We start from the raw sequence: 23,769 nt of genomic DNA, 5'->3' as shown, positions 1-23,769 counted from the left end.
ATTTAAATATAATTATTTATTAGATAAATGCAGAGTTGGAAAACATAATCCTAACTATACATATAAAATGATGGGGTCTAAATTGGCTGTTACCACTCAAGAAAGAGGTCTTGGAGTCATCGTGGATAGCTCTCTAAAAACATCCACCCAATGTGTAGCAGCAGCAGTCAAAAAAGCTAACAGAACGTTAGGAATTATTAGGAAAGGGAGAGGTGGTAAGATGGAAAATATCACATTGCTTCTATATAAATCCATGGTACCCCCACATCTTGAATACTGTGTGCAGATGTAGTTGCCCCACATAAAAAAAAAACAGACGTACTGGAATTGAGGTGGTTTGAGCACCTGATAAAAGATTCCCCCGGGAGGTTCCTTTGAAACTCTACCAGGCATATCTCACTGGGAGGAGGCCTCAAGGCTGACCCAGGAGAAGCTGTAGAGATATCTCCCGGCTGGCCTGGGAATGTTTGGGAATCCCCCAGGAGGAGCTGGAATCTGTTGCAGAGGAAAGGGAAATCTGGTTCTCCCAACTCTTCGTGCTGCTGCTGAGACCCTCACCAGGAAAAGTGGCATAAAGGAAAGAAGCAAGAAGAAGAAGAATTGGAAAAAGTACAGAAAAGGGTAACAAACATTACTAGGGGTATGGAACAGCTTCCATATGAAGAGAGATTAATAAGACTAGGACTTTTCAGCTTGGAAAAGATACAGCTAATGGAGGGATATGACAGAAGTCTATAAAATCATGACTGGTTTGGAGAAAGTAAATAAGGAAGTGTTATTTACTCTCTCATAACACAAGAACTATGCGTGAAGAAGCATTTCTTCACACAATTCACTTTTAACCTGTGGAACTCTTTGCCAGAGGATGTTGTGAAGGCCAAGACTATAACAGGGTTCAAAAAAGAACTAGACAAGTTCATGGAGGATAGGTCCATCAATGGCTATTAGGGATGCAAAACTATGCTCTGAAGTGTCCCTAGCCTCTGCTTGCCAGAAGTGGGAATGGATCACTTGATGATTACCTGTTCTGTTCATTCCCTCTGGGGCACCTGGCACTGGCCACTGTTGGAAGACAAAAAGAAAAGGAGTACTTGTGGCACCTTAGAGACTAACCAATTTATTTGAGCATAAGCTTTCGCGAGATACAGCTCACTTCATCGGATGCATACTGTGGAAAGTACAGAAGACATTTTTATACACACAAACCATGAAAAAATGGGTGATTATCACTACAAAAGGTTTTCTCTCCCCCCACCCCACTCTCCTGTTGGTAATAGCTTATCTAAAGTGATCACTCTCCTTACAACGTGCATGATAATCAAGGTGGGCCATTTCCAGCACAAATCCAGGGTTTAACAAGAACGTGTGTGTGGGGGGGGTGGGGGGGGGTAGGAAAAAACAAGGGGCAATAGGTTACCTTGCATAATGACTTAGCCACTCCCAGTCTCTATTCAAGCCTAAGTTACTTGTATCAAATTTGCAAATGAATTCCAATTCAGCAGTCTCTCACTGGAGTCTGGATTTGAAGTTTTTCTGTTGTGATATCACAACTTTCATGTCTGTAATCACGTGACCAGAGAGATTGAAGTGTTCTCCAACTGGTTTATGAATGTTATAATTCTTGACATCTGATTTGTGTCCATTTATTCTTTTACGTAGAGACCGTCCAGTTTGACCAATGTACATGGCAGAGGGGCATTGCTGGCACATATCACATTGGTAGATGTGCAGGTGAACAAGCCTCTGATAGTGTGGCTGATGTTATTAGGCCCTGTGATGGTGTCCCCTGAATAGATATGTGGGCACAGCTGGCAACGGGCTTTGTTGCAAGGATAGGTTCCTGGGTTAGTGGTTCTGTTGTGTGGTATGTGGTTGCTGGTGAGTATTCGCTTCAGGTTGGGGGGCTGTCTGTAGGCAAGGACTGGCCTGTCTCCCAAGATTTGTGAGAGCGTTGGGTCATCCTTCAGGATAGGTTGTAGATCCCTAATAATGCGTTGGAGGGGTTTTAGTTGGGGGCTGAAGGTGACGGCTAGTGGCGTTCTGTTATTTTCTTTGTTAGGCCTGTCCTCTAGTACGTGACTTCTGGGAACTCCTCTGGCTCTATCAATCTGTTTCTTCACTTCGGCAGGTGGGTATTGTAGTTGTAAGAATGCTTGATAGAGATCTTGTAGGTGTCTGTCTCTGTCTGAGGGGTTGGAGCAAATGCGGTTGTATCGCAGAGCTTGGCTGTAGATGATGGATCGTGTGGTGTGGTCAGGGTGAAAGCTGGAGGCATATAGGTAGGAATAGCAGTCAGTAGGTTTCCGGTATAGGGTGGTGTTTATGTGATCATCGTTTATTAGCACTGTAGTGTCCAGGAAGTGGATCTCTTGTGTGGACTGGACCAGGCTGAGGTTGATGGTGGGATAGAAATTGTTGAAATCGTGGTGGAATTCCTCAAGGGCTTCTTTTCCATGGGTCCAGATGATGAAGATATCATCAATATAGCGCAAGTAGAGTAGGGGCGTTAGGGGACGAGAGCTGAGGAAGCGTTGTTCTAAGTCAGCCATAAAAATTTGGCATACTGTGGGGCCATGCTGGTACCCATAGCAGTGCCGCTGATTTGAAGGTATACATCGTCCCCAGATGTAAAATAGTTCTGGGTAAGGACAAAGTCACAAAGTTCAGCCACCAGGTTAGCCGTGACATTATCAGGGATAGTGTTCTTGACGGCTTGTAGTCCATCCTTGTGTGGAATGTTGGTGTAGAGGGCTTCTACATCCATAGTGGCCAGGATGGTGTTATCAGGAAGATCACCGATGGACTGTAGTTTCCTCAGGAAGTCAGTGGTGTCTCGAAGGTAGCTGGGAGTGCTGGTAGCGTAGTGCCTGAGGAGGGAGTCTACATAGCCAGACAATCCTGCTGTCAGGGTGCCAATGCCTGAGATGATGGGGCGCCCAGGATTTCCAGGTTTATGGATCTTGGGTAGTAGACAGAATATCCCAGGTCGGAGATCCAGGGGTGTGTCTTTGCGGATTTGATCTTGTGCTTTTTCAGGGAGTTTCTTGAGCAAATGCTGTAGTTTCTTTTGATAACGCTCAGTGGGATCAGAGGGTAATGGCTTGTAGAAAGTGGTGTTGGAGAGCTGCCGAGCAGCCTCTTGTTCATATTCCAACCTATTCATGATGACAACAGCACGGGCTGAAATAGTGGAAAAGCAGCATCACTTGCCCCACAACCTCAGCCGTGCAGAACACAATGCCATCCACAGCCTCAGTAACAACTCTGACATCATAATCAAAAAGGCTGACAAAGGAGGTGCTGTTGTCATCATGAATAGGTCGGAATATGAACAAGAGGCTGCTCGGAACCTATCCTTGCAACAAAGCCCGTTGCCAACTGTGCTCACATATCTATTCAGGGGACACCATCACAGGGCCTAATAACATCAGCCACACTATCAGAGGCTTGTTCACCTGCACATCTACCAATGTGATATATGCCATCATGTGCCAGCAATGCCCCTCTGCCATGTATATCGGTCAAACGGACAGTCTCTATGTAAAAGAATAAATGGACACAAATCAGATGTCAAGAATTATAACATTCATAAACCAGTTGGAGAACACTTCAATCTCTCTGGTCACGCGATTACAGACATGAAAGTTGCGATATTACAACAGAAAAACTTCAGAACCAGACTCCAGCGAGAGACTGCTGAATTGGAATTCATTTGCAAATTGGATACAATTAACTTAGGCTTGAATAGAGACTGGGAGCGGCTAAGTCATTATGCAAGGTAACCTATTGCCCCTTGTTTTTTCCTACCCCCCCCCCCCCCGACATTCTTGTTAAACCCTGGATTTGTGCTGGAAGTGGCCCACCTTGATCATCATACACATTGTAAGGAGAGTCATCACTTTAGATAAGCTATTACCAACAGGAGAGTGGGTTTGTGTGTGTGTTGGGGGGGTGGGGAGAAAATCTGGATTTGTGCTGGAAATGGGCCACCTTGATTATCATACACATTGTAAGGAGAGTGATCACTTTAGATAAGCTATTACCAACCGGAGAGTGGGGTGGGGGGAGAGAAAACCTTTTGTAGTGATAATCATTTTGTAGTGATAAACCATTTTTTCATGGTTTGTGTGTATAAAAACGTCTTCTGTACTTTCCACAGTATGCATCCGATGAAATGAGCTGTAGCTCATGAAAGCTTATGCTCAAATAAATTGGTTAGTCTCTAAGGTGCCACAAGTCCTCCTGTTCTTTTTGCAAATACAGACTAACACGGCTCTTACTCTGAAACCTGTTGGAAGACAGAATACTGGGCTAGATGGACCACTGGTCCGACTCGGTATGGCGGTTCTTATAAGTGACATCATGGGCCAACCTAGGGAGAGTACCACTAATTTTTCCTTTCTATACCTAATCTATTCTATGGTCTTCCAAAGAATGCCCAACAGAAAATCTAATTTAAACATCTTTTAGCTTCCACCTCAGTGTAAACATTGGAAGTCCAACAGTGTAACAACCTTATAGCAAAGAGCATACGTGTTTGGAGACATTCAGCAACTCTACAACAGGATAACTTCTGTAGCATCACGATCAATTAGGGCTCTAATCAAAATGCCATCACTTTGTTTCTTGTGGGGGAAAAAATCTCTCGTGAAGTAAAGAAATTGGAGTGTTCTGTTACAGATTCTTAAATATCAGCTCACTGAAACCTATACTATAAACAAGCTGTAACTGGAAACAAATTGTCAAGGAACCTTGCAAGAGAAAATAAAAATCATCTTTAAAAAAATTCTGAGTTAATATGGCACCCTGTTTATGGCTCAAAATTAACAGATGTACCTGTCCAGTATAATTTTTTTTATTAAAAATTTTTTTTTTAGTTTGTGACCTGCAAAGTAACAAACTCAGTTGTGCTGGTATTTTTTGTCTCAGCTACCCCGACTTTCCTACATACCATAGTCCATGCATGCCCCTCCATCCCTACACGTTCCAACTCTCCTGTGCTGATTCCCACCCCCACCCAAAGCAGTTTTCCACACCTCACTCCTACATTGCTCAGTTGTGCTCACGATTTTGACAAGTTACATTTAGCAGCTCACAGAATACAAAGAATAAAAGAAATCAGTAAAACGGAGTTACATAACAGACAATCAAGCAAGAAGGAAGGGTGGGAAGGAGCATAAGAAGAAAAAATTAAGAAAACTGAAGAGAAACATAAGGTAGAAACAGAATATGAACATGTGATTGCTCTGGTCTGAAATATAAGTTGGTTTTTCAGAACAAAAGAAAAAAGTTAGCTCATACATTACTGCTCCTTCTTGGGGAAAAATAAATGATTGGAAAGATAAGCAGTGGTAACCACAGCAAGAGAATGAGAAAGAAGAGCAAGAAGAGACAATCATAGCCTGAACATCATTTATGTAGTGGAAGAAGCAGCATACCATTCCACTGGAAAACATCACTGTGGAGAAGGAACAAAACCTGGTTGTTACGGGGTCTCAAAATGATACTGAATTGTGAGTTTTACCTCAGTTTAAGGAGCCGAGGGATTTTTCAGTAACATACACCCATTTCAGAATTCTGATATTTATTTAACCTTTGAAATCATTTAGAGAAAATTAATAAAGAGCTGGAGCTCTCAACAAACATTATCCGAGCACAGTGACATTTTGCACCAAAGACAGGACAAGAAACAGAATGTTTGTGTTGGCCTTTTACTTCTTCATGCCACATTACATTCAAAGACTATGTTAAAAGAATGTTATGGGTATAAATTGAAACAAACACTCAGACATTGCAAAATGTCATGCAACCTTAATTCAGCTTCCTTGTGTGCTTACATTTTAAGTCAGAACTAAGAAATTCGACATTATGACCATTTTTTATTACATGATCACATACTATTTTCACAAGACCTCTGCTTTACTCAGTGGATAGGCAAATGAACACAAATGAAGACCTCTTGGCTCAAACTAGTTTTGATAAGATGAAAATAAATTTGAATCAAGGGCCACATCATTAAAAAACCACACAAGCTCCCTTCATGTGTAAGCTTTTAGCTTGAGAGCATTAGTGATCTCAAATTGTCATAGTACTGCAAGAAGAGAGTGAGCATCAAGGCTGCTAGAGCCCAAACACCTTAGCCTCTGTAAGCTAAAACCAACACTTCATATGCACCTGGAAAACTGAAAAGCAAGTTCAAATCAATGAGCAAAGGTGCAATGTGATCCTTGCAAAACACTATTAAAGCAGCTGGTAACTGTACTCTGTGCTAACTGGAATTTCTGGTCTTCAGTTGTCGTACAGAGCAGAATTCATTACAATAATCTATTCTGATGTGACAGAGGTGTGAACAACAGTAGTGATCATAATAAATCATATAATACCAGCTCTCATAGCCCTTTTTCATCAGTAGATCTCAAAGCACTTCATAATCTTTTATGTATTTATGCTCACAACACCCCTGTGAGGTAGGCAAGTATTATCCTCACTTTATAGATGAGGAACTAAGGCACAGAGAGGCAAAGACTTTGTCTACACTGGCATTTTTGTTGGCCCAACTTTTGTTGGTCAGAGGTGTGGAAAAAAACCAAACACCCCCAACCAACAAAAGCACTGGTGTGGACAGCACTATGTCACCGGGAGACGCTCTCCCAACGATATAGCTACTGCTGTTCATTAGGGGTGGTTTAATTATGCCAACAAGAAAGCTCTCTTCTGCCAGCATAGAGTGGCTACATGGGAGACCTTACAGAGGCACAGCTGCTGCAGTAGAGCTGTGCCGCTATAAGGTCTGCAGTGTAGACATAGCCTAAGTGATTTGCCCAAGGTTACACAGAAATCTGGGGCAGGGAAAGGAATTGAACCCTATCATCCAAGCCCTAGGCTAGTGTCCTAACCACGGGACCATTTTTCCTCCCTCTCATCTAGAGAGAAAGTTATAACCTTATCATTAAACACAGATGAGGATTCAGAAGGGAGCTAAACAGATTCATGGAAGATAGCCAGATGGCTATTAGCCAGAATGGGCAGGGATGGTGTCCCTAGCCTCTGTTTGCCAGAAGCTGGGATTGGGTGACAGGGCATGGATCACTTGATGGAATGCATCCGATGAAGTGAGCTGTAGCTCACGAAAGCTTATGCTCAAATAAATTGGCTAGTCTCTAAGGTGCCACAAGTACTCCTTTTCTTTTTGATGATAACCTGTCTGTTCATTCCCTTTGGGGCACCTGACAGTAGCCACTGTCAGAGGACAGGATACTGGGCTTGGTGGACCTTTGGTCTGACCCAGTGTGGCCGTTCTTATGAGGAAAAAAGCTGTTGGGCACTCCTGTTATGTGGACTACCAGTACATCTCAATATCCAAGACGACCCAACACACAAACCTAAGTACACTTTGTACTCCTGGGGAAATTGTGTGCCAAAAAATTAAAAATTCTACAAAATTCTACATATTTTGTCAAAATATCACTATATAATCATGCCAATTTCAATTATTTTGGTAATTTATTTCAAAATACCTGTTAACAAGTGTGTCTGTAACAATATAGACAACAAAAAAGATTCAGGAAATGTTTTTAGACAAATACATTCCTTACTAGGCATATTAATACAGAACTTTAAGTAATAATACATATAAACTATCTACTACAACTAGATAAAGAAGTGTTGTTGACTACTTCTCATAACACAAGAACTAGGGGTCACCAAATGAAATTAATAGGCAGCAGGTTTAAAACAAATAAAGAAGTATTTCTTCACACACTGCACAGTCAACCTGTGGAACTCCTTGCCAGAGGATGTTGTGAAGACCAAGACCGCAACAGGGTTCAAAAAAGAACTAGATAAATTCATGGACAGTAAGTCCATCAATGGCTATTAGCCAGGATGGGCAGGAATGGTGTCCCTGGCCTCTGTTTGCCAGAAGCTGGGAATGAACAACAGGGGATGGATCACTTGATGATTACCTGTTCTATTCATTCCCTCTGGGGCACCTGGCACTGGCTCCTGTCAGAAAACAGGATACTGGGCTAGATGGACCTTTGGACTGACCCAGTAGGGCCATTTTTATGTAAACTACAATACAGAAACGTATTTCCCATACCCCTTAGAAGTAGGGCAGAAGCTTGAGGGAGTCGGGGGTAACAGAGGAGCTGAGGAAAAGGGAAGTAATTGCTGGGAAGGAGCCTGGTAGTGAACGTGGAGGGTCGTTGGGTGTTTGTGTGAGAAGTATGGAACAGGGCTTTTTTGGGAGGGCGGGGGGGGGGGGGGGGGTGGAAGAGGACACATGACTGTTAGGGATTTGCAGAGTCTCCCCCATGCAAACCTAGACTCTCCTATTCAGTCAGGCACATCTACCCCTGTCCCCGTGTCCCTGCACCCCACCTTCCCACTGTCCCCATGCACCACCCTTCCCCATCCTCATGTGTCCCTGTACCCCCAGTCACCCCCAGCCCCCATGCACCTCCACCCCCATTGTCCCTGCACCCACACTCAGCCATCTCCTGTCCCCATGTGGCCCTGCACGCCCATTCAGCCCCCACCCCAGTCAGTCCCCCCCACTAGCCTTTCTGAATCCCAGTCTATGTGACTCCCCAGTAACCCAGTGCAGCCCGCTCTATCTGTCCCCACCATATCCAGTGCCTCCTCACCTGGCCAAACACATGGGAAGGGCACTGTGAGGAATGCAGCCTATCAGCTGCTGACTGCTATGACCCATGAGCCAGCTGCCCTCTGTTCTGGCACCACAGCAGCCCCTGGTGGGCAAAAGGCATAACTGCAGTGCCTTGCTGGCAGAATGTATTTTCTGCAGAGAAAAAAATCTGCAGGGGATGTGAATTCTGCAGATGCACAGGTGACAGAATTCCCCCAAGAGTAACTTTGCTAGTGTCTCCTTCAGTTCGGGTAACAGATATAAATTTGACTACTTCTACTGGTGCTTCCCCTGCACTTCCAATCCAACTGATAACCTGTTTTATCTGGACTGAGCTTCAGTCCAAACTGCTGTCTCTGTTCAGGAAAATTGATTAAATGCACTGTCTAGGCCAGTGGTGGGCAACCTGCTGCCCATCAGGGTAATCCGCTGGCAGGCTGCAAGACAGTTTGTTTACAATGACCATCCGCAGGCACAGCTGCCCGCAGCTCCCAGTGGCCACGGTTCACCGTTCCCAGCCAATGGGAGCTGCGGACGGCTGTGCCTGCAGACGGTCAATGTAAACAAACTGTCTCACGGCCTGCCAGCGTATTGGCCTGGCGGGCCGCAGGTTGCCCACCACTGGTCTAGGCCCAGTGAAAAATGATACTGTCATTCATCACACTGAAAGTAGTGTAGCTTAAGCCACAAGGTCCTACTATCTCCCCAATGGCTCTGTAACACAAGTTGAACAGGAGTGCCAGTACAGAACTTTGCAGTATTCTACAGGACAGCACTCTTGGTATAAATGAGAAATTGATCAAAACTACCCTCTAGATCTGTGCTGACAAGCAAGACTCAAACCACCTAAGGAAAACTGTCTGTCATTACAAGGGCTCGTAGATGTCAATAATACCCCAGAGTTCACAGTTTCAAAAACTAGGAATGCAGAACAGCCTGCATGGATACTAGATTTTTGTCCACACTAGAAAGAGCTAAACTAGTGTGATCACTGCACTATTCATACCATAATCAGACATGGAACTCTAGTGACGTTGCTCCAGGAAATCTAAGGTGTCTTGATATTGTGAAAGCTGCTCTGCTGCAAACCTCTCATCCGTCCCAAAAATGGAGTTAAGACAAGGTAATAGTTGACAAGATTCCTGCACCAGGGACTAATTTTAAAAGATGTTAACATCATGCCCTCCCAAATGTTGATAACCTCATCCATCAGCACAGTGCAGTGACCTAAAAAACAAAGGAAACAATAGTTTGCACATGACAAGCTTGAAATCTCTACCCTCATGCCTTCAAGCCTAACAATACGATCTAGAATTTATCTAGCTGCATGCCTAAAGCCAGAAACAACTCGAAACAGTACCACTGTCATCATGAAAATCACGGTCCTTGCCCAGACTGCAAACACTGTAAAATATACACTAAGTAAAAAACTTTGTAATTTAACAATTGCAAAATGAGTAAAGTTATTCTGCATATTAAATATAGGGGAATTCTTTGAGAAGTAATTTGTTTATATCTAGATATCTTCTTATTGTGTTCTATTCTGAAGAAAGGATAAATTGTTCCCAAAACTTCTTGGGAAGGAGACTGCATAAACACGAGCTTCTTCTACAGGAACAGAGTCACCACCCAACTTCTCATCTGTAAGAGTCTACCCTAACCAATCTTGTTTCCTTCCTCTTAGTGTTGGAGCAGCTTCTTAGCGTTCTTCTCCCTCCTTGATCTTAAGTGGGGTATGAATTTTTTACTCTTTGCAATTAGGTTTCAGCTTTTGGCAGTGGAGTTCCCCCAGCTTGGTCTGCAACAAGGGGAATTCTATTGGTGGAAAGGAAGTTTCCTCCCTCCCCCCACAAATCATTTTTGGTGGGAAAAGGAGTAGAAATATAATTCTGTGGACTACGTGACCATCTTTCTGACCGTAACAGGTAGTTACCTGGAGCTTAGCCCAGGAGAACCTATTTCAGGCTGTGGCCCCTGTAAACTTCCTTTTTGGATAACTAAAAAGAGTCAGGTAAAAGACTCTTCCTCTTCATTAATACAAAGAGGGGACCTGAGTCTGATTAGTTATATCATCCTCTTCCTGATCTCATTCCCATAAGCTAGATTGCCATATGTGCAATGGTAGTTGCATATGTGTGTGTGTCTCACTCTCAGAAGAGGGGGAGGGTCAGTTTTGGAGTCATTCTAAGATTGCAGGAGAGACATCAATATACTCTTGAAAAAGGAAGCAGCAACCACAGAAGCAATTTTTGGACCGGATATGAACCAAAATGTTGGTCTGCAAGTTTCCTGCAGTTAAGATCTACTACATTTTATAATGCAATTAAGTATCAGATAGGAATCATGTATCTGAAATAACTCCAATACTTTTGTAATTAACTTTTTGATATCAAACATTGTCTTTGGCATGGAGGTTTGTTGAGTTACCTTCAGTGCTTGCTTATATTGCTGTTATTACTGTCATAAGCAGAACAACGCTGAAAACTTCAAGTTCTCAGTCTAATGCACGGATCTCAAACGCAAACCACCACAAGGGCCACATGAGAACTAGTACATTGGCCCGAGGGCCGCATCACTGACACCTTTTCATATAAAGATACAAAAGCCCCCACCTCTGCCCCCAGCCCCACCTCCACTCCACCCCTTCCATAAGGCCCCGCCCCTTCCCTGCCCCCATTCCAACCCCTTCCCCAAAGTCCCCACCCCGTCCCTATTCCAACCCCTTCCCCAAATCCCTGCCCCTGCCCCACCTATTCTCCACCTCCTCCCCCTTCCCTCCTGGAAAGAACTAAGCACCGCCAAACAGCTGTTTGTCGGCGGGAAGCACCTGGAGGTAGGCAGAGGAGCAGGGACGTGGCGCACTGGGGGGAGGAAGGGCGGCGGCGGCGGCAGGTGAAGGGAGCTTGACGGCTGCAGGAAATAACTCCAGGGGGAGGGGGAAGCTTGGCAAGCCGCAGCAAATAACTCCGCGGGCCTCGTGTTTGAGACCCCTGGTCTAATAAACTACACTTCTAAATTCTGCTATAAGGATTTTTGTGCATAATTCTGGACTGGAATTTGAGAAGTTTGGGTTCAATTTCCTGGCTCTGACGTAGGCTTCCTGTATGATTTTGCACAATTCACTCAAGCCTTGCATAGACTACAAGTTTCCCATTCTCAACAATGAGTGCAGATGTAATGCTATTGAATATGGGTTAACTGTAAGTGCAGATCAAGGACAAACAGTATTCAGCATTTCAAAAAACAAAGGCTAAACCCTTAAAGCCCTTAATCTCTCTGTGACTCAAGCCCCATCTGTAAAATAGAGATTGTGACGTTGCACTCCATATGTTTTTTGGAAATATGTTTATAAGTGTGAATATGATGTAACTGGAATACACTTCATGCAAAAGATCTCTTGTAAGGTATCATTACAAAGCTTATAATCTACTGAGTGTGTTCATCCTATTTGTATGAATGTATCATTCTTGTATCTGAAGCTATAGCTGAAGCTGAAGAAATATGAAGTATTACTCTGAAGTCCTATTGTAATTATGCAAAGTGTAGGCCACTAATGGTGGTTTAGAATCTTGATGGCTCCCATTGACCAGGACAGTTGGTTGTAAATGGCTCTGTTTACTTGTAAGCCTTTCTGTCTTCATGTAAAAATAAAAGGAGTACTTGTGGCACCTTAGAGACTAACAAATTTATTTGAGCATAAGCTTTCGTGAGCTACAGCTCACTTCATTGGATGCATGCAGTGGAAAATACAGTGGGGAGATTTTATATACACAGAGAACGTGAAACAATGGGTGTTACCATACACACTGTAACAAGAATGATCAGGTAAGGTGAGCTATTACCAGAAGGAGAGCTGGGGGGGGGGGGGTCACGCGGGGGGGGGACCTTTAGTAGTGATAATCAAGGTAGGCCATTTCCAGCAGTTGACAAGAACGTGTGAGGAACAGTGGGGGTGGGGGGGAATAAGCATGGGGATATAGGCTTGAATAAAGACTGGGGGTGGATGTGTCATTACACAAAGTAAAACTAAGTTAACTGTATCCAGTTTGCAAATTACTTCCAATTCAGCAATCTCTTGTTGGAGTCTGTTTTTGAAGTTTTTTTGTTGAAGAATTCATAGATCATAGAATATCAGAGTTTGAAGGGACCTCAGGAGATCATCTAGTCTAACCCCCTGCTCAAAGCAGGCACAATTCCCAATTTTTTTTTTTTTTTTTTTTTGCCCCAGATCCCTAAACGGCCCCCTTACGGACTGAACTCACAACCCTGGGTTTAGCAGGCCAATGCTCAAACCACTGAGCTATTGCAACTTTCAGGTCTGTAATCGAGTGACCAAAGAGATTGAAATGTTCTCTGACTGGTTTTTGAATGTTATATTTCTTGACGTCTGATTTGTGTCCATTCATTCTTTTATGCAGAGACTGTCCAGTATCCCCGATAATGTTACAGCAAACCTGGTGGCTGAACTTTGTGACTTTGTCCTCAACCATAACTATTTCACATTTGGGGACAATGTATACCTTCAAATCGGCAGCACTGCTATGGGTACCCGCATGGCCCCACAGTATGCCAACATTTTTATGGCTGGACTTAGAACAACGCTTCCTCAGCTCTCGTCCCCTAATGCCCCTACTCTACTTGCGCTACATTGACGACGACTTCATCATCTGGACCCATGGAAAAGAAGCCCTTGAGGAATTCCACCATGATTTCAACAATTTCCATCCCACCATCAACCTCAGCGTGGAGCAGTCCACACAAGAGATCCACTTCCTGGACACTATGGTGCTAATAAGCGATGGTCACATAAACACCACCCTATACCGGAAACCTACTGACTGCTATTCCTACCTACATGCCTCCAGCTTTCATCCAGACCACACCACACGATCCATCGTCTACACCCAAACTTACGATACAACCGCATTTGCTCCAACCCCTCAGACAGAGACAAGCACCTACAAGATCTCTATCAAGTGTTCTTACAATTACAATACCCACCTGCTGAAGTGAAGAAACAGACTGACAGAGCCAGAAGAGTATCCAGAAGTTACCTACTACAGGACAGGCCCAACAAAGAAAATAACAGAAAGCCACTAGCCGTCACCTTCAGCCCCCAACTAAAACCTCTCCAATGCATCAAGGATCTACGACCTATCCTGAAGGACGACCCATCACTCTCACAGATCTTGGGAGACAGGCCAGTCCTTGCTTACAAACAGCCCCCCAACCTGAAGCAAATACTCACCAGCAACCACACACCACACAACAAAAACACTAACCCAGGAACCTATCCTTGCAACAAAGCCCGTTGACAACTCTGTCCACATATCTATTCAGGGGACACCATCATAGGGCCTAATCACATCAGCCACACTATCAGAGGCTTGTTCACCTGCACATCTACCAATGTGATATATGCCATCATGTGCCAGCAATGCCCCTCTGCCATGTACATTGGCCAAACTGGACAGTCTCTAAGTAAAAAAATAAGCGGACACAAATCAGACATCAAGAATTATAACATTCAAAAACCAGTCGGAGAACACTTCAATCTCTTTAGTCACTCCATTACAGACCTAAAAGTTGCAATTCTTCAACAAAAAAAACTTCAAGAACAAGAGACTGCTGAATTGGAATTAATCTGCAAACTGGATACAATTAACTTAGACTTGAATAAACACTGGGAGTGCGTGTGTCATTACACAAAGTAAAACTATTTCCCCATATTTATTCCCCCCTCCCACCCCCACTGTTCCTCACACGTTCTTGTCAACTGCTGGAAATGGCCCACCTTGATTATCACTACAAAAGGTCTTTTTTCCTCTCCTGCTGGTAATAGCTCACCTTACCTGTTCACTCTTGCTACAGTGTGTACAGTAACACCCATTGTTTCATGTTCTCTCTGTATATAAATCTCCCCACTGTATTTTCCACTGCATGCATCCAATGAAGTGAGCTGTAGCTAATGAAAGCTTATGCTCAAATAAATCTGTTAGTCTCTAAGGTGCCACAAGTACTCCTTTTCTTTTTGCGGATACAGACTAACACGGCTGCTACTCTGAAACCTGTGTTCATGTAGGTGAGGCTGGAAAAAATGGAGGCTTGGGGCCTCACAGGACATGTGACCATGTCACCTGGTACTGGAATCCATCTTAAACCTGGTGCTTTGCCATTTAGAAGGAGGGGTGGAGACCCAGAGAGACAAAAAGATTCCCACCTTGTGCCAAAGCTATAAAAGGGGGTGGAAGAGAACAAAGGGGCTGCAGTCATGAGAAAACCCTTAGTTACCACCTGAGCTGGAACTAACAAGAACATACCAGGGGAAAAGATTGGGCCCAGACTAAGAAGGAGTCTAGCCTGTGAAAGAAGCTCACTGGAACATCTCTGAGGGTGAGATTTACCTGTATTCAGTTTCTTAAATGTATTAGGCTTAGACTTGCGTGTTTTAGTTTGCTTGGTAACTTACTTTGTTCTGTCTGTTATTACTTGACACCACTTCAATCCTACTGTTTAAACTTAATAAAATCACTTTTGTTTATTAATAAACCCAGAGTAAGTGATTAAAACCTGGCGGAGCAAATAGCTGTGCATATCTCTGTATCAGTGTTATAGAGGACAGACAATTTATGAGTTTACTCTGTATAAGCTTTATACAGAGTAAAATGGATTAATTTGGGGTTTGGATCCCATTGGGAGCTGGGTGTCTGGGTGCTGGAGATAAGTGACTTGCTGAGCAGTTTTTGGTTAAAGTCTGAAGCTTTGTGGGCGTGGACCAGACCTGGGTCTGTGTTGCAGCAGACTAGCATGTCTGGCTCAACAAGGCAGAGTTCTGGAATCCCAAGGTGGCAGTGGAAAATGGGCTCAGAGGTAATTCCAGCACATCAGGTGACAGCCTCAAGGGGGTCTCTGTGACTGAACCCATCTCAGGAATAATGCTCTCCTATGTCACAGGGTGTCAAGAAGATACATTCATTAACATCTGAGGTGCTCAGATATTATGATGGCCTCTACTAGTATTTAAGATAATGAATTCTGATGCTATAAAGTTACAAAGAGCTTGTGTAATACAGAACTGAGTTAAATAAGTGTCGCTCATTTATGAGCTGGAGACATTTCAAATTTTAGCTGCCATATTTGCATATGTAATGACCTGGGGGAAAAGACGAGAGAAGACTATATAGATATGATGGATTTCATCTAGTCCAGAAGATGTTAGGAGCATTTGCCATAAAAGACATTATATATATTGCAGTACTACTCAGGAAGCCCAGTCATGGGCCAGCATCCCACTGAGCTAGGCACTGTGCACACAAAAAGAGTCCCAGTCCAACAAAGCTTACACTTTAAATATAGGACAAGAGAGTATTCAGATACAGACAGAGGGGGAAGCACAAGGAAACAATGAAAGAATGCCGGTCAGCACGATGGACAGCAGTGTCAGCATACCAACTTCCTAATCGTTTGTCAAGGCCCTGATAAGCTCCCTCTGCTGGGCACTTTCCAGACCACTATGAGGGGATCCATATGCTGGGTCCCAGAGTCTGAACAGAATCACTTGCCCCTGGTTTGGGGTCCCTACACACTAATTCAGGGTGCAGATCCTCTATCTACACTCCATCCTAAGAGTTTAGGACACATGGCCCACTGCCCAGTACTCTGGAACCAGTGCTGAAATTGGGTTACAGTTTAACTAGCTCAGTGGGGTATGTGACACGGTGTAGCATAACACATACAGACTTTGTACAGGACTCATACACAGCACTGTTCTTTAATAGCATGAGAAATACACAGATCTATACAAAAATAATAAACCCTATACACATTTCACTGCTTCAGTTTCCTCGCTGCTCTTTGGGCATTACTTGGGCTGTGGTCAGTGTCATCTGGGGTCATGCAAAGTCCTTCTGTTGTAGTGCATGGCTTGGGCTCTGAAACACAGAGCCTTCTCTCCAGTTGGCCTCCTCTAACCTTGGCCAATACATTCCCTTCCCTGTCCTACCCAACCTTCCTGTATCTCACCCCCAGGTTTATATGCCCCTCTTCTACACCAGGCTTCTTTGTTCTATCTTTGATAACTTTTCACTCTTCCAAACCTCCTTCCTGCAGACCAATTTAGCCAAATTGATTTCCCAGCTCAGGCACACTCCTTAATGCAACTATTGTATTGTCAGAGTGTAGTCATTAAAGTTGACAACTCTCCACTAGCCCTGGGCTGGGGAAGACATTCCACATTTACACAAGGGCATTCAGTGATACAGAAATTTTCATAGTATCAACCACAATTCATAAATTGTATATAGGTTCCCCAAATCACTATACCACTGTCAAACTGGGGTGGTTTTTGTCTGTTTATGTTTGGAAGGCATCACAGCAAAAAAGAAAGTTTTAAGAAGAAATCTGAAGGAAAACAATGAAGTGACTTTGCAGATGTCTGTTAGGAGCTCCTCCCGTGCCTGATGGGCAGCATGGGAGAACAAACTAAGGTGCCTGTTTGTGACACTGTAAAAAGTCACCTAATTTCTTTAGCAGACTAAGCATTTTACTGTACTGACTTTTTAAACATTTGTTACCCAACTTGCCGACTTGTCTTCATTTCCTTTCTCTCAAATGTCATCTGAAAAGGACTACTCTGTTACTTAATAGAGAAGGTCGTTTTGTTTTAAGAAAAACAAAAGTTTTTGAAACAGTCATAAATGCCGAGTAACAATTTTTTTCTGAATTCTACCTGGCGTAAGGAAGAAGACTGTTCAATTTATCATCTTTTACTCACCCCAATTATAAAATATCACTAATTCCAGTTAATTTGAGCAATTTTGACTATTCAAGATGAATACATCAAATTGAAATGACTTAAAATTTTGTTTCACTACAGACTTGTTTTAGGGTTGAAACCGATTACTTTACAAACTAAGAGTTTGGTTTTGTTTTTTTAAACGAGTTTCCTTTGAAACATGGCACCAAACCTGGTATTACTGTCTACACCCATGACAAAAAGGTAATGAAGACATACAGCGGAATTGGTTTTTGGTGACTGTAGCCAAATTGCACTGAAATTAATGAAGATTTTAACCTACAAGTCTAGCCACTCAGATTTTATGCAGGCAATGAGAACAATTAGGTCCATGAAACGAGTAATCATGAGCCTTACAAAGAATAGCAAATACCAAAATCTGAAGTGTTGCCTGATACCAGAATTTTAAGACATATGCACAAATAATTTAGACTTAAAATTAGGAAATTTGAAGAATGTCATATAGCCACTTTATTATTATCATAACACACAAAGGCCTCAATCAGGATTGGTCCCCATTTTGCTTGGCACTGTATAAAATCTTATGAAGACAGTCTCTGTCTCAAAGCACTTAACTGGGGTATTCTCTGCACCTTGAAGTCTTTAAACCACGAGTTGAGGACTTCAGTAGCTCAGACATAGGTCAGGGGTTTGTTACAGGAGTGGGTCGGTGAGATTCCGTGGCCTGCATTGTGCAGGAGGTCAGACTAGATGATCATAATGGTCCCTTCTGACCTTAAAGTCTATGAGTCTATAACTAATTTGACACTTAAGTGGGTGCAACAAAGAGGAGGAAGAGGATATGGGGGAAAAGACCTGGGTAGCAGTAATAAGATGTCATCCCACAGATAAGAAACTTGGACAACTTGATTCCAAATCCTTCATTATTTCAATTTTTAAAAAAATATGGGGACAGATGAGGGGTGAGAAGAATGTCATTAATAAAAGAGGAGTTAATAAACATAAGGGAGGAAGAGGGAAGGATGGACAAGAAATGACAGTGGAGGTTGAAGGAGAGAAGTTAGGAGCATGCAGCTAGTCAACAGATAATTACGCCCAAAATTCAAACCGTAAAAGGTAGTCTGCAAACTGGGATGTGGATGTGCCTCACCCTTTTTCCTACTTCTGCAAATGGTGCTTACTGGGCAAGCTGTGGTGCTTCTGTAGACTGACAACACTTCTGGGGGTTATCTTTCCCAGCCCACATGGAGTTTACCAGTGTTTAGTACCCTAAGTGGGGAATTGTATTCCTGGAGGCAGGGCTGGGGGGAAAAGGGCCAACAGCACCAGGGCCCCATGCTCAGGGAGGCAGGCAACATTTCTGATGTCTGAATAAATAAAGTGAAATAGGAGGGGGCAGGGTACCAACAAACATGATGTACGAGGGTCCCAAATTGCTCTAGAGCACTGCTGGGCAACCTGCGGCCCATCAAGGTAATCCGCTGGCAGGCCGCAAGACACTTGGTTTACATTCCTGCAGCTCCCATTGGCTGGGAACGACGAACCACGACCAGTGGGAGCTGCAGGCGGCTGTGCCTGTAGACGGTCAATATAAACCAACTGTCTCGCAGCCTGCCAGTGGTTTACCCTGACCACAGGTTGTCCACCACTGCTCTAGAGGGGACTGACTGGAAAGGATTCCCCCTCATCAAGTCATAACAGAGGGGTGGCTTCACCAAACTGAAAAGGGGATCCTGTGCAAATGTGCACTGACTGATCCAGGCTTGATTTCTGTAGGTGTGACTGTACTCGCTGACCCCAGCTAAAACCACTCCTGCTGTTCAGACAAGAGACTCATTCTATATTTGCACAGGGCATACATAGCATTACAGGGCACTGAAGTTGGAGACTTTGGCAGTTACTGCAATACAAATAAATCTAACAATATTCTCAGTCTCTACTGCTTGAAGGTGCCAACTCCATTAGTGACAAAACAATTATTACTGAGATTATGGAAAAAGCAGTTGATGGAAGAATTACAGTGAAAAAAGTAATTTTTCATACAAACAAGAAATTTGCATTTCTTTAAGCTGCATGTATAACGGATGCAATCAACATTATACCAAACAATGACCTACTTTGTTTCCTTACAGCTATTCTCTTTAGGTTTAATTCCCCATAATTCTTAAATTGTGTATTCCTTTCATCCCACCACCACCACTATTCCCACACACAAAAAAATGCATTGCTATTAGGGCTGTCGATTAATCGCAGTTAACTCACGCGATCAACTCAAAAAAAAAATAATCGCGATTAATCACACTGTTAAACAATAGAATACAAATTGAAATTTATTAAATATTTTGGATATTTATTTCAAATTAAACAAAATAAAAAGTGTACAGTGCTCGCTTTATATTTTTTATTACAAATATTTGCACTGTAAAAAAAAATAGTATTTTTCAATTCACCTAATGCAAATACTGCAATTGCAATCTCTTTATTATGAAAGTACAACATACAAATGTATTTTTGTTACACAACTGTACTCAAAAAACAAAACAATGTAAAACTTTAGAGCCTACAAGTCCACTCAGTCCTACTTCTTGTTCAGCCAATCGCTCAGACAACCCACTTCTTAATTACAATGTCACCTGAAAGTGAGAACAGACATTTGCACGGCACTGTTGTAGCTGGCGTTGCAAGGTATTTACGTGCCAGATGCGCTAAAGATTCATATGCCTCTTCATGCTTCAGCCATCGTTCCAGAGGACATGCTTCCATGCTGATGACGCTTGTAAAAAAAATAAAAAATGCATTAATTAAATTTGTGACTGAACTCCTTGGGGAAGAACTTCATGTCTCCTGCTCTGTTTTACATGCATTCTGCCATATATTTTATGTTATAGCTGCCTCAGATGATGATACGGCACATGTTGTTCATTTTAAGAACATTTTCCCTGCAAATATGACAAAATGCAAAGAAGATATCAATGTGATATTTCTAAAGATAGCCACTGCACTCGACCCAAGGTTTAAGAATCTGAAGTGTCTTCCAAAATCTGAGAGGAATGAGGTGTGGAGCATGCTTTCAGAAGTCTTAAAAGAGCAACACTTCAATCCGGAAACCACAGAACCCAAACCACCAAAAAGAAAATCAACCTTTTTCTGGTGGCATCTGACTCAGATGATGAAAATGAACATGCGTCGGTCCACACTGCTTTGGATCGTTATTAAGCAGAACCCCGTCATCAGCATGGACACATGTCCTCTGGAATGGTGGTTGAAGCATTAAGGGACATATGAATCTTTAGCGCATCTGGCATGTAAATATCTTGCAATGCCGGCTACAACAGTGCCATGCAAACGCCTGTTCTCACTTTCCGGTGACATTGTAAACAAGAAGCAGGCAGCATTATCTTCTGCAAATGTAAACAAACTTGATTGTTTAAGCAATTGGCTGAACAAGAAGTACGACTGAGTGGACTTGTAGGCTCTAAAGTTTTACACTGTTTTATTTTTGAATGCAGGAGGGTTTTTGTACATAAATCTACATTTGTAAGTTGCACTTTCATGATAAAGAGATTGCACTACAGTACTTGTACTAGGTGAATTGAAAAATACTATTTCTTTTGTTTTTTACAGTGTAAATATTTGTAATAAAAAATATAAAGTGAACACTGTACACTTTTTATTTTGCGTTGTAATTGAAATAAATATATTTGAAAATGTATTTGAAATATATTTGAAAATCCAAAAATATTTAAATAAATGGTATTCTATTATTGTTTCATCACAATTTAATTTTTTTAATGGCTTGACAGCCCTAATTGCTATTACACAAAATGAGACCAGCAACTCTACTCTCCATAAGCACATGCACAACCTCGTGCTGTCTTGGTATGGGACAAGAAAGCAACTTTCAGTTTTCTTTTAATACATGAAGATGCAAACAAGTGACAGTGTTTTCAGTGGGGGAGGGGGAGGGGAGGGAGAGAAACAATCAGTAAGTTACCTAAACACAACTCAAACATCCTGATCAAAATGTTAAACAGAACTCTAAGATGTCAGCAATTAAAACATATTTACCTTTTCTATTACAATTCCACTCTGAAGTCTGAATAAAGTCCTTTTGAAAATGCAAAGGTCTGTTTATCACAATTTGCAGGAAAACTTCACCAGCACATTGATAGAAACAAAAAGAGCAGTAGAAAGGAAAACCTGTTTTCTCATATAAACCTGTATTGAATATGCTTTTATAAACAAATCCTCTTCAACATTGTTTTTTACCTCTGATTGTTATCCATCTTGTAAACCCTTTAATATGCACAGCGAAGATGCTGAGAATTAAAAAGCCAAAGATCATCTTACTGCAACTAGACCTCTAAGGCTTGAATCTTACAGAGGAGAAAAAAGAAAAAAAAGAAAAAAAGGAGAAATGCTCACTATTACAGCAATGTTTTACTCTGAACATACACTGCTCAATATAATATGGGAAAAACAACGTAAACCTAACCAAAAGCTTTTGGCTTTTTGAGGGAAGAAAAAGTTATTTTCAAACTAGGTATGAACAGATAACTAAAGAAAGCAAAAGGCTTACTGACTCTGGAAGCCATTTATATAAGAATTTACTGCAAACTCTGAAATTAGGAAAAGATAATATCAGTGGTAACTAGCAACAGGAAAGACAAAATATAGGTACGGTAGTATTTTCTTTTCACCACCAGAGGGATTTGAAGTGATAAATTAATATGCTACTGATGGGGTAAGGTAGTTTGTTGCCATCAAACCTTAAAAAGCACAAGGAGGCTTCCAAGCTTGGCTGCACATTTGTAATGTCAACCAAAACTGGGCACAAACGTGAATTTTATCAACTTGCAGGCATCGCTTTTTCTAAATGGTAGCAGATATCGTTGCAAGAAGCAACATATTCAACTACAAATATACAAGTCTCCATGCAAAAGAAGGGATGGAGAGAAGGAGCCTAGGTGACTGAGATATCTTGGTGGTGGAGCACGGAGTGTAGCCCCACGACTGAGTAAACCGGTTGTGGGAGGTCTTGCGAGAGAAAAGGGGTGTGTGACACTGTGTGCAGCCCAGTGACCTCCCGAGCCAGCCCGGGGGCAAGGGAAGCGCGCAGCCCAGTGACTGCCCGAGCCTGATGGGGGGGGGGGGGGGGCAAGGGAAGGAAATGGCGTTAAGGGTGTAAACCGTGACTGGCTGACGCGGGTGGGCACGGAGGTGAGCCGGCTCTGGGAGGGCGGCGGGGGCCTTACCTGAGAGAGCTGCCTGGGGTTGGGGCAACCGAAGAGCGCGGAGCTGGAGCTGAAACTGATGGCCCCTCTGCGGCTGAGGACATGCTGCGGGACCGGCCTGTCCAGGGGCAGCACCGGCAGCTGGTAACATACTTCCATTGAAGAGCCTCTGCGCTCCGAGCAGCGCCAGGGCACCGGCCGCCGCACCTGCCTGCACCGGGAATCGCCGCAGCGCAACGGGGGCGGGGCGGCAAACGTGCCAGAAGGGATAAAACCAGCAATTAAAACACAGACGGGCCCGGCTCCGCCTCACCCCCCGCCCCCGGGTCTGGACGGGTACCGGGCTCCTCCCTCCGCCGCCCCAAGAGTCGCGTCTGGGCGGGCTGGTTCCTCCCCGGAGCCCGCAGGGGTCCTTGAGCCGCAGCCGCCGCAGGGGGCGGGGAAGCGGGGCCGGCAGCTGAGCGCTGTCAAGGAAAGAGGCGGCGAGTCCCGGGCCGAGCCCCGCAGCGCCGCCGCTGCCTCCCGCTGTCTCTGCTGCTGCTGGAGGGAGCCGCTGCCGCTGTTAGCCCCGCAGCCGGGCCGTCCGGGCGCCGCTCATGGAGGCGGGCGCTGGTGCCCGGGGGTCCGCTTTGGGTGAGACACACTCGGCACTGCTATTGTCCGGCACGAGGAGACGGCGCGCGCTCCGGGCGGGAGGGGCCGGGGCGCTGCGGTCCCGAGCGAGCCAGTGGGCGGGGGGAGCCCGCGGGAAGGAGGGATGCTGCGCCCGGGCCGCCCGCACTGAGAACAGCCCCGAGCGCAATCGCCCAGGAAGAAGCACGAGCCGGACGGACTCTGTGCGTGTGTGTATGTACGCGACGCGCGAGCCCGGCCGGCTCCACGCAAATCGTCATCACGTAACGGCGAGGGGGGGATGTTTTGGAGACAAGCGGTGCGGTGCGGTCCGGGCCAGTTCGACTCTCTTTTGCGCATGCGCGATATTTTCGCGGCTTGGAATCTTTTTGCCGTGTTAGAGAGGGTTGCAAGTGGAGCGCGCGCCTAGCCCCGCCCGAGCGCAGCGTCTGGGCCGCTGCCCCATTGGTGAACGGGGGGTGAGGGAGGGGAAAGAGAAAAGCCCACTAAGAACGTTT

The 23,769-nt window shown here is 43.9% G+C and overlaps 1 protein-coding gene across 10 annotated transcripts in view; it reads right to left on the bottom strand.

The window, feature by feature from the left end:
- Nucleotides 1-23,528, bottom strand: part of PDE7A (phosphodiesterase 7A) — a 138,947-nt gene extending 115,419 nt beyond the window's left edge. For 3 of the 10 annotated variants that reach the window (XM_037892520.1, XM_037892517.1, XM_037892522.1), the window contains exons 1-3: nucleotides 22,661-22,792; nucleotides 21,474-21,781; nucleotides 9,657-9,877 (exon numbers count right to left, since the gene is read on the bottom strand). Coding sequence is in view for 7 of the 10 variants with exons in the window: in XM_037892517.1 (XP_037748445.1) it covers nucleotides 9,657-9,659 (3 nt within the window). In the remaining 3 variants the exon portion in view is untranslated. Of the gene's footprint in view, nucleotides 1-9,656; nucleotides 9,878-21,473; nucleotides 21,782-22,660 lie in introns of all 10 variants that reach the window. The other 7 variants (XM_037892521.1, XM_037892523.1, XM_037892518.1 and 4 more) reach the window with 6 other exon arrangements.
- Between the last annotated feature and the right edge of the window lie 241 nt (nucleotides 23,529-23,769).

The sequence above is a fragment of the Chelonia mydas genome, chromosome 2, assembly GCF_015237465.2.
Source record: "Chelonia mydas isolate rCheMyd1 chromosome 2, rCheMyd1.pri.v2, whole genome shotgun sequence".
Taxonomy (NCBI): Eukaryota; Metazoa; Chordata; order Testudines; family Cheloniidae; genus Chelonia; species Chelonia mydas.
Note: the sequence above shows the minus strand (reverse complement) of the source record. Positions and strands in the feature narration are given on the sequence as shown.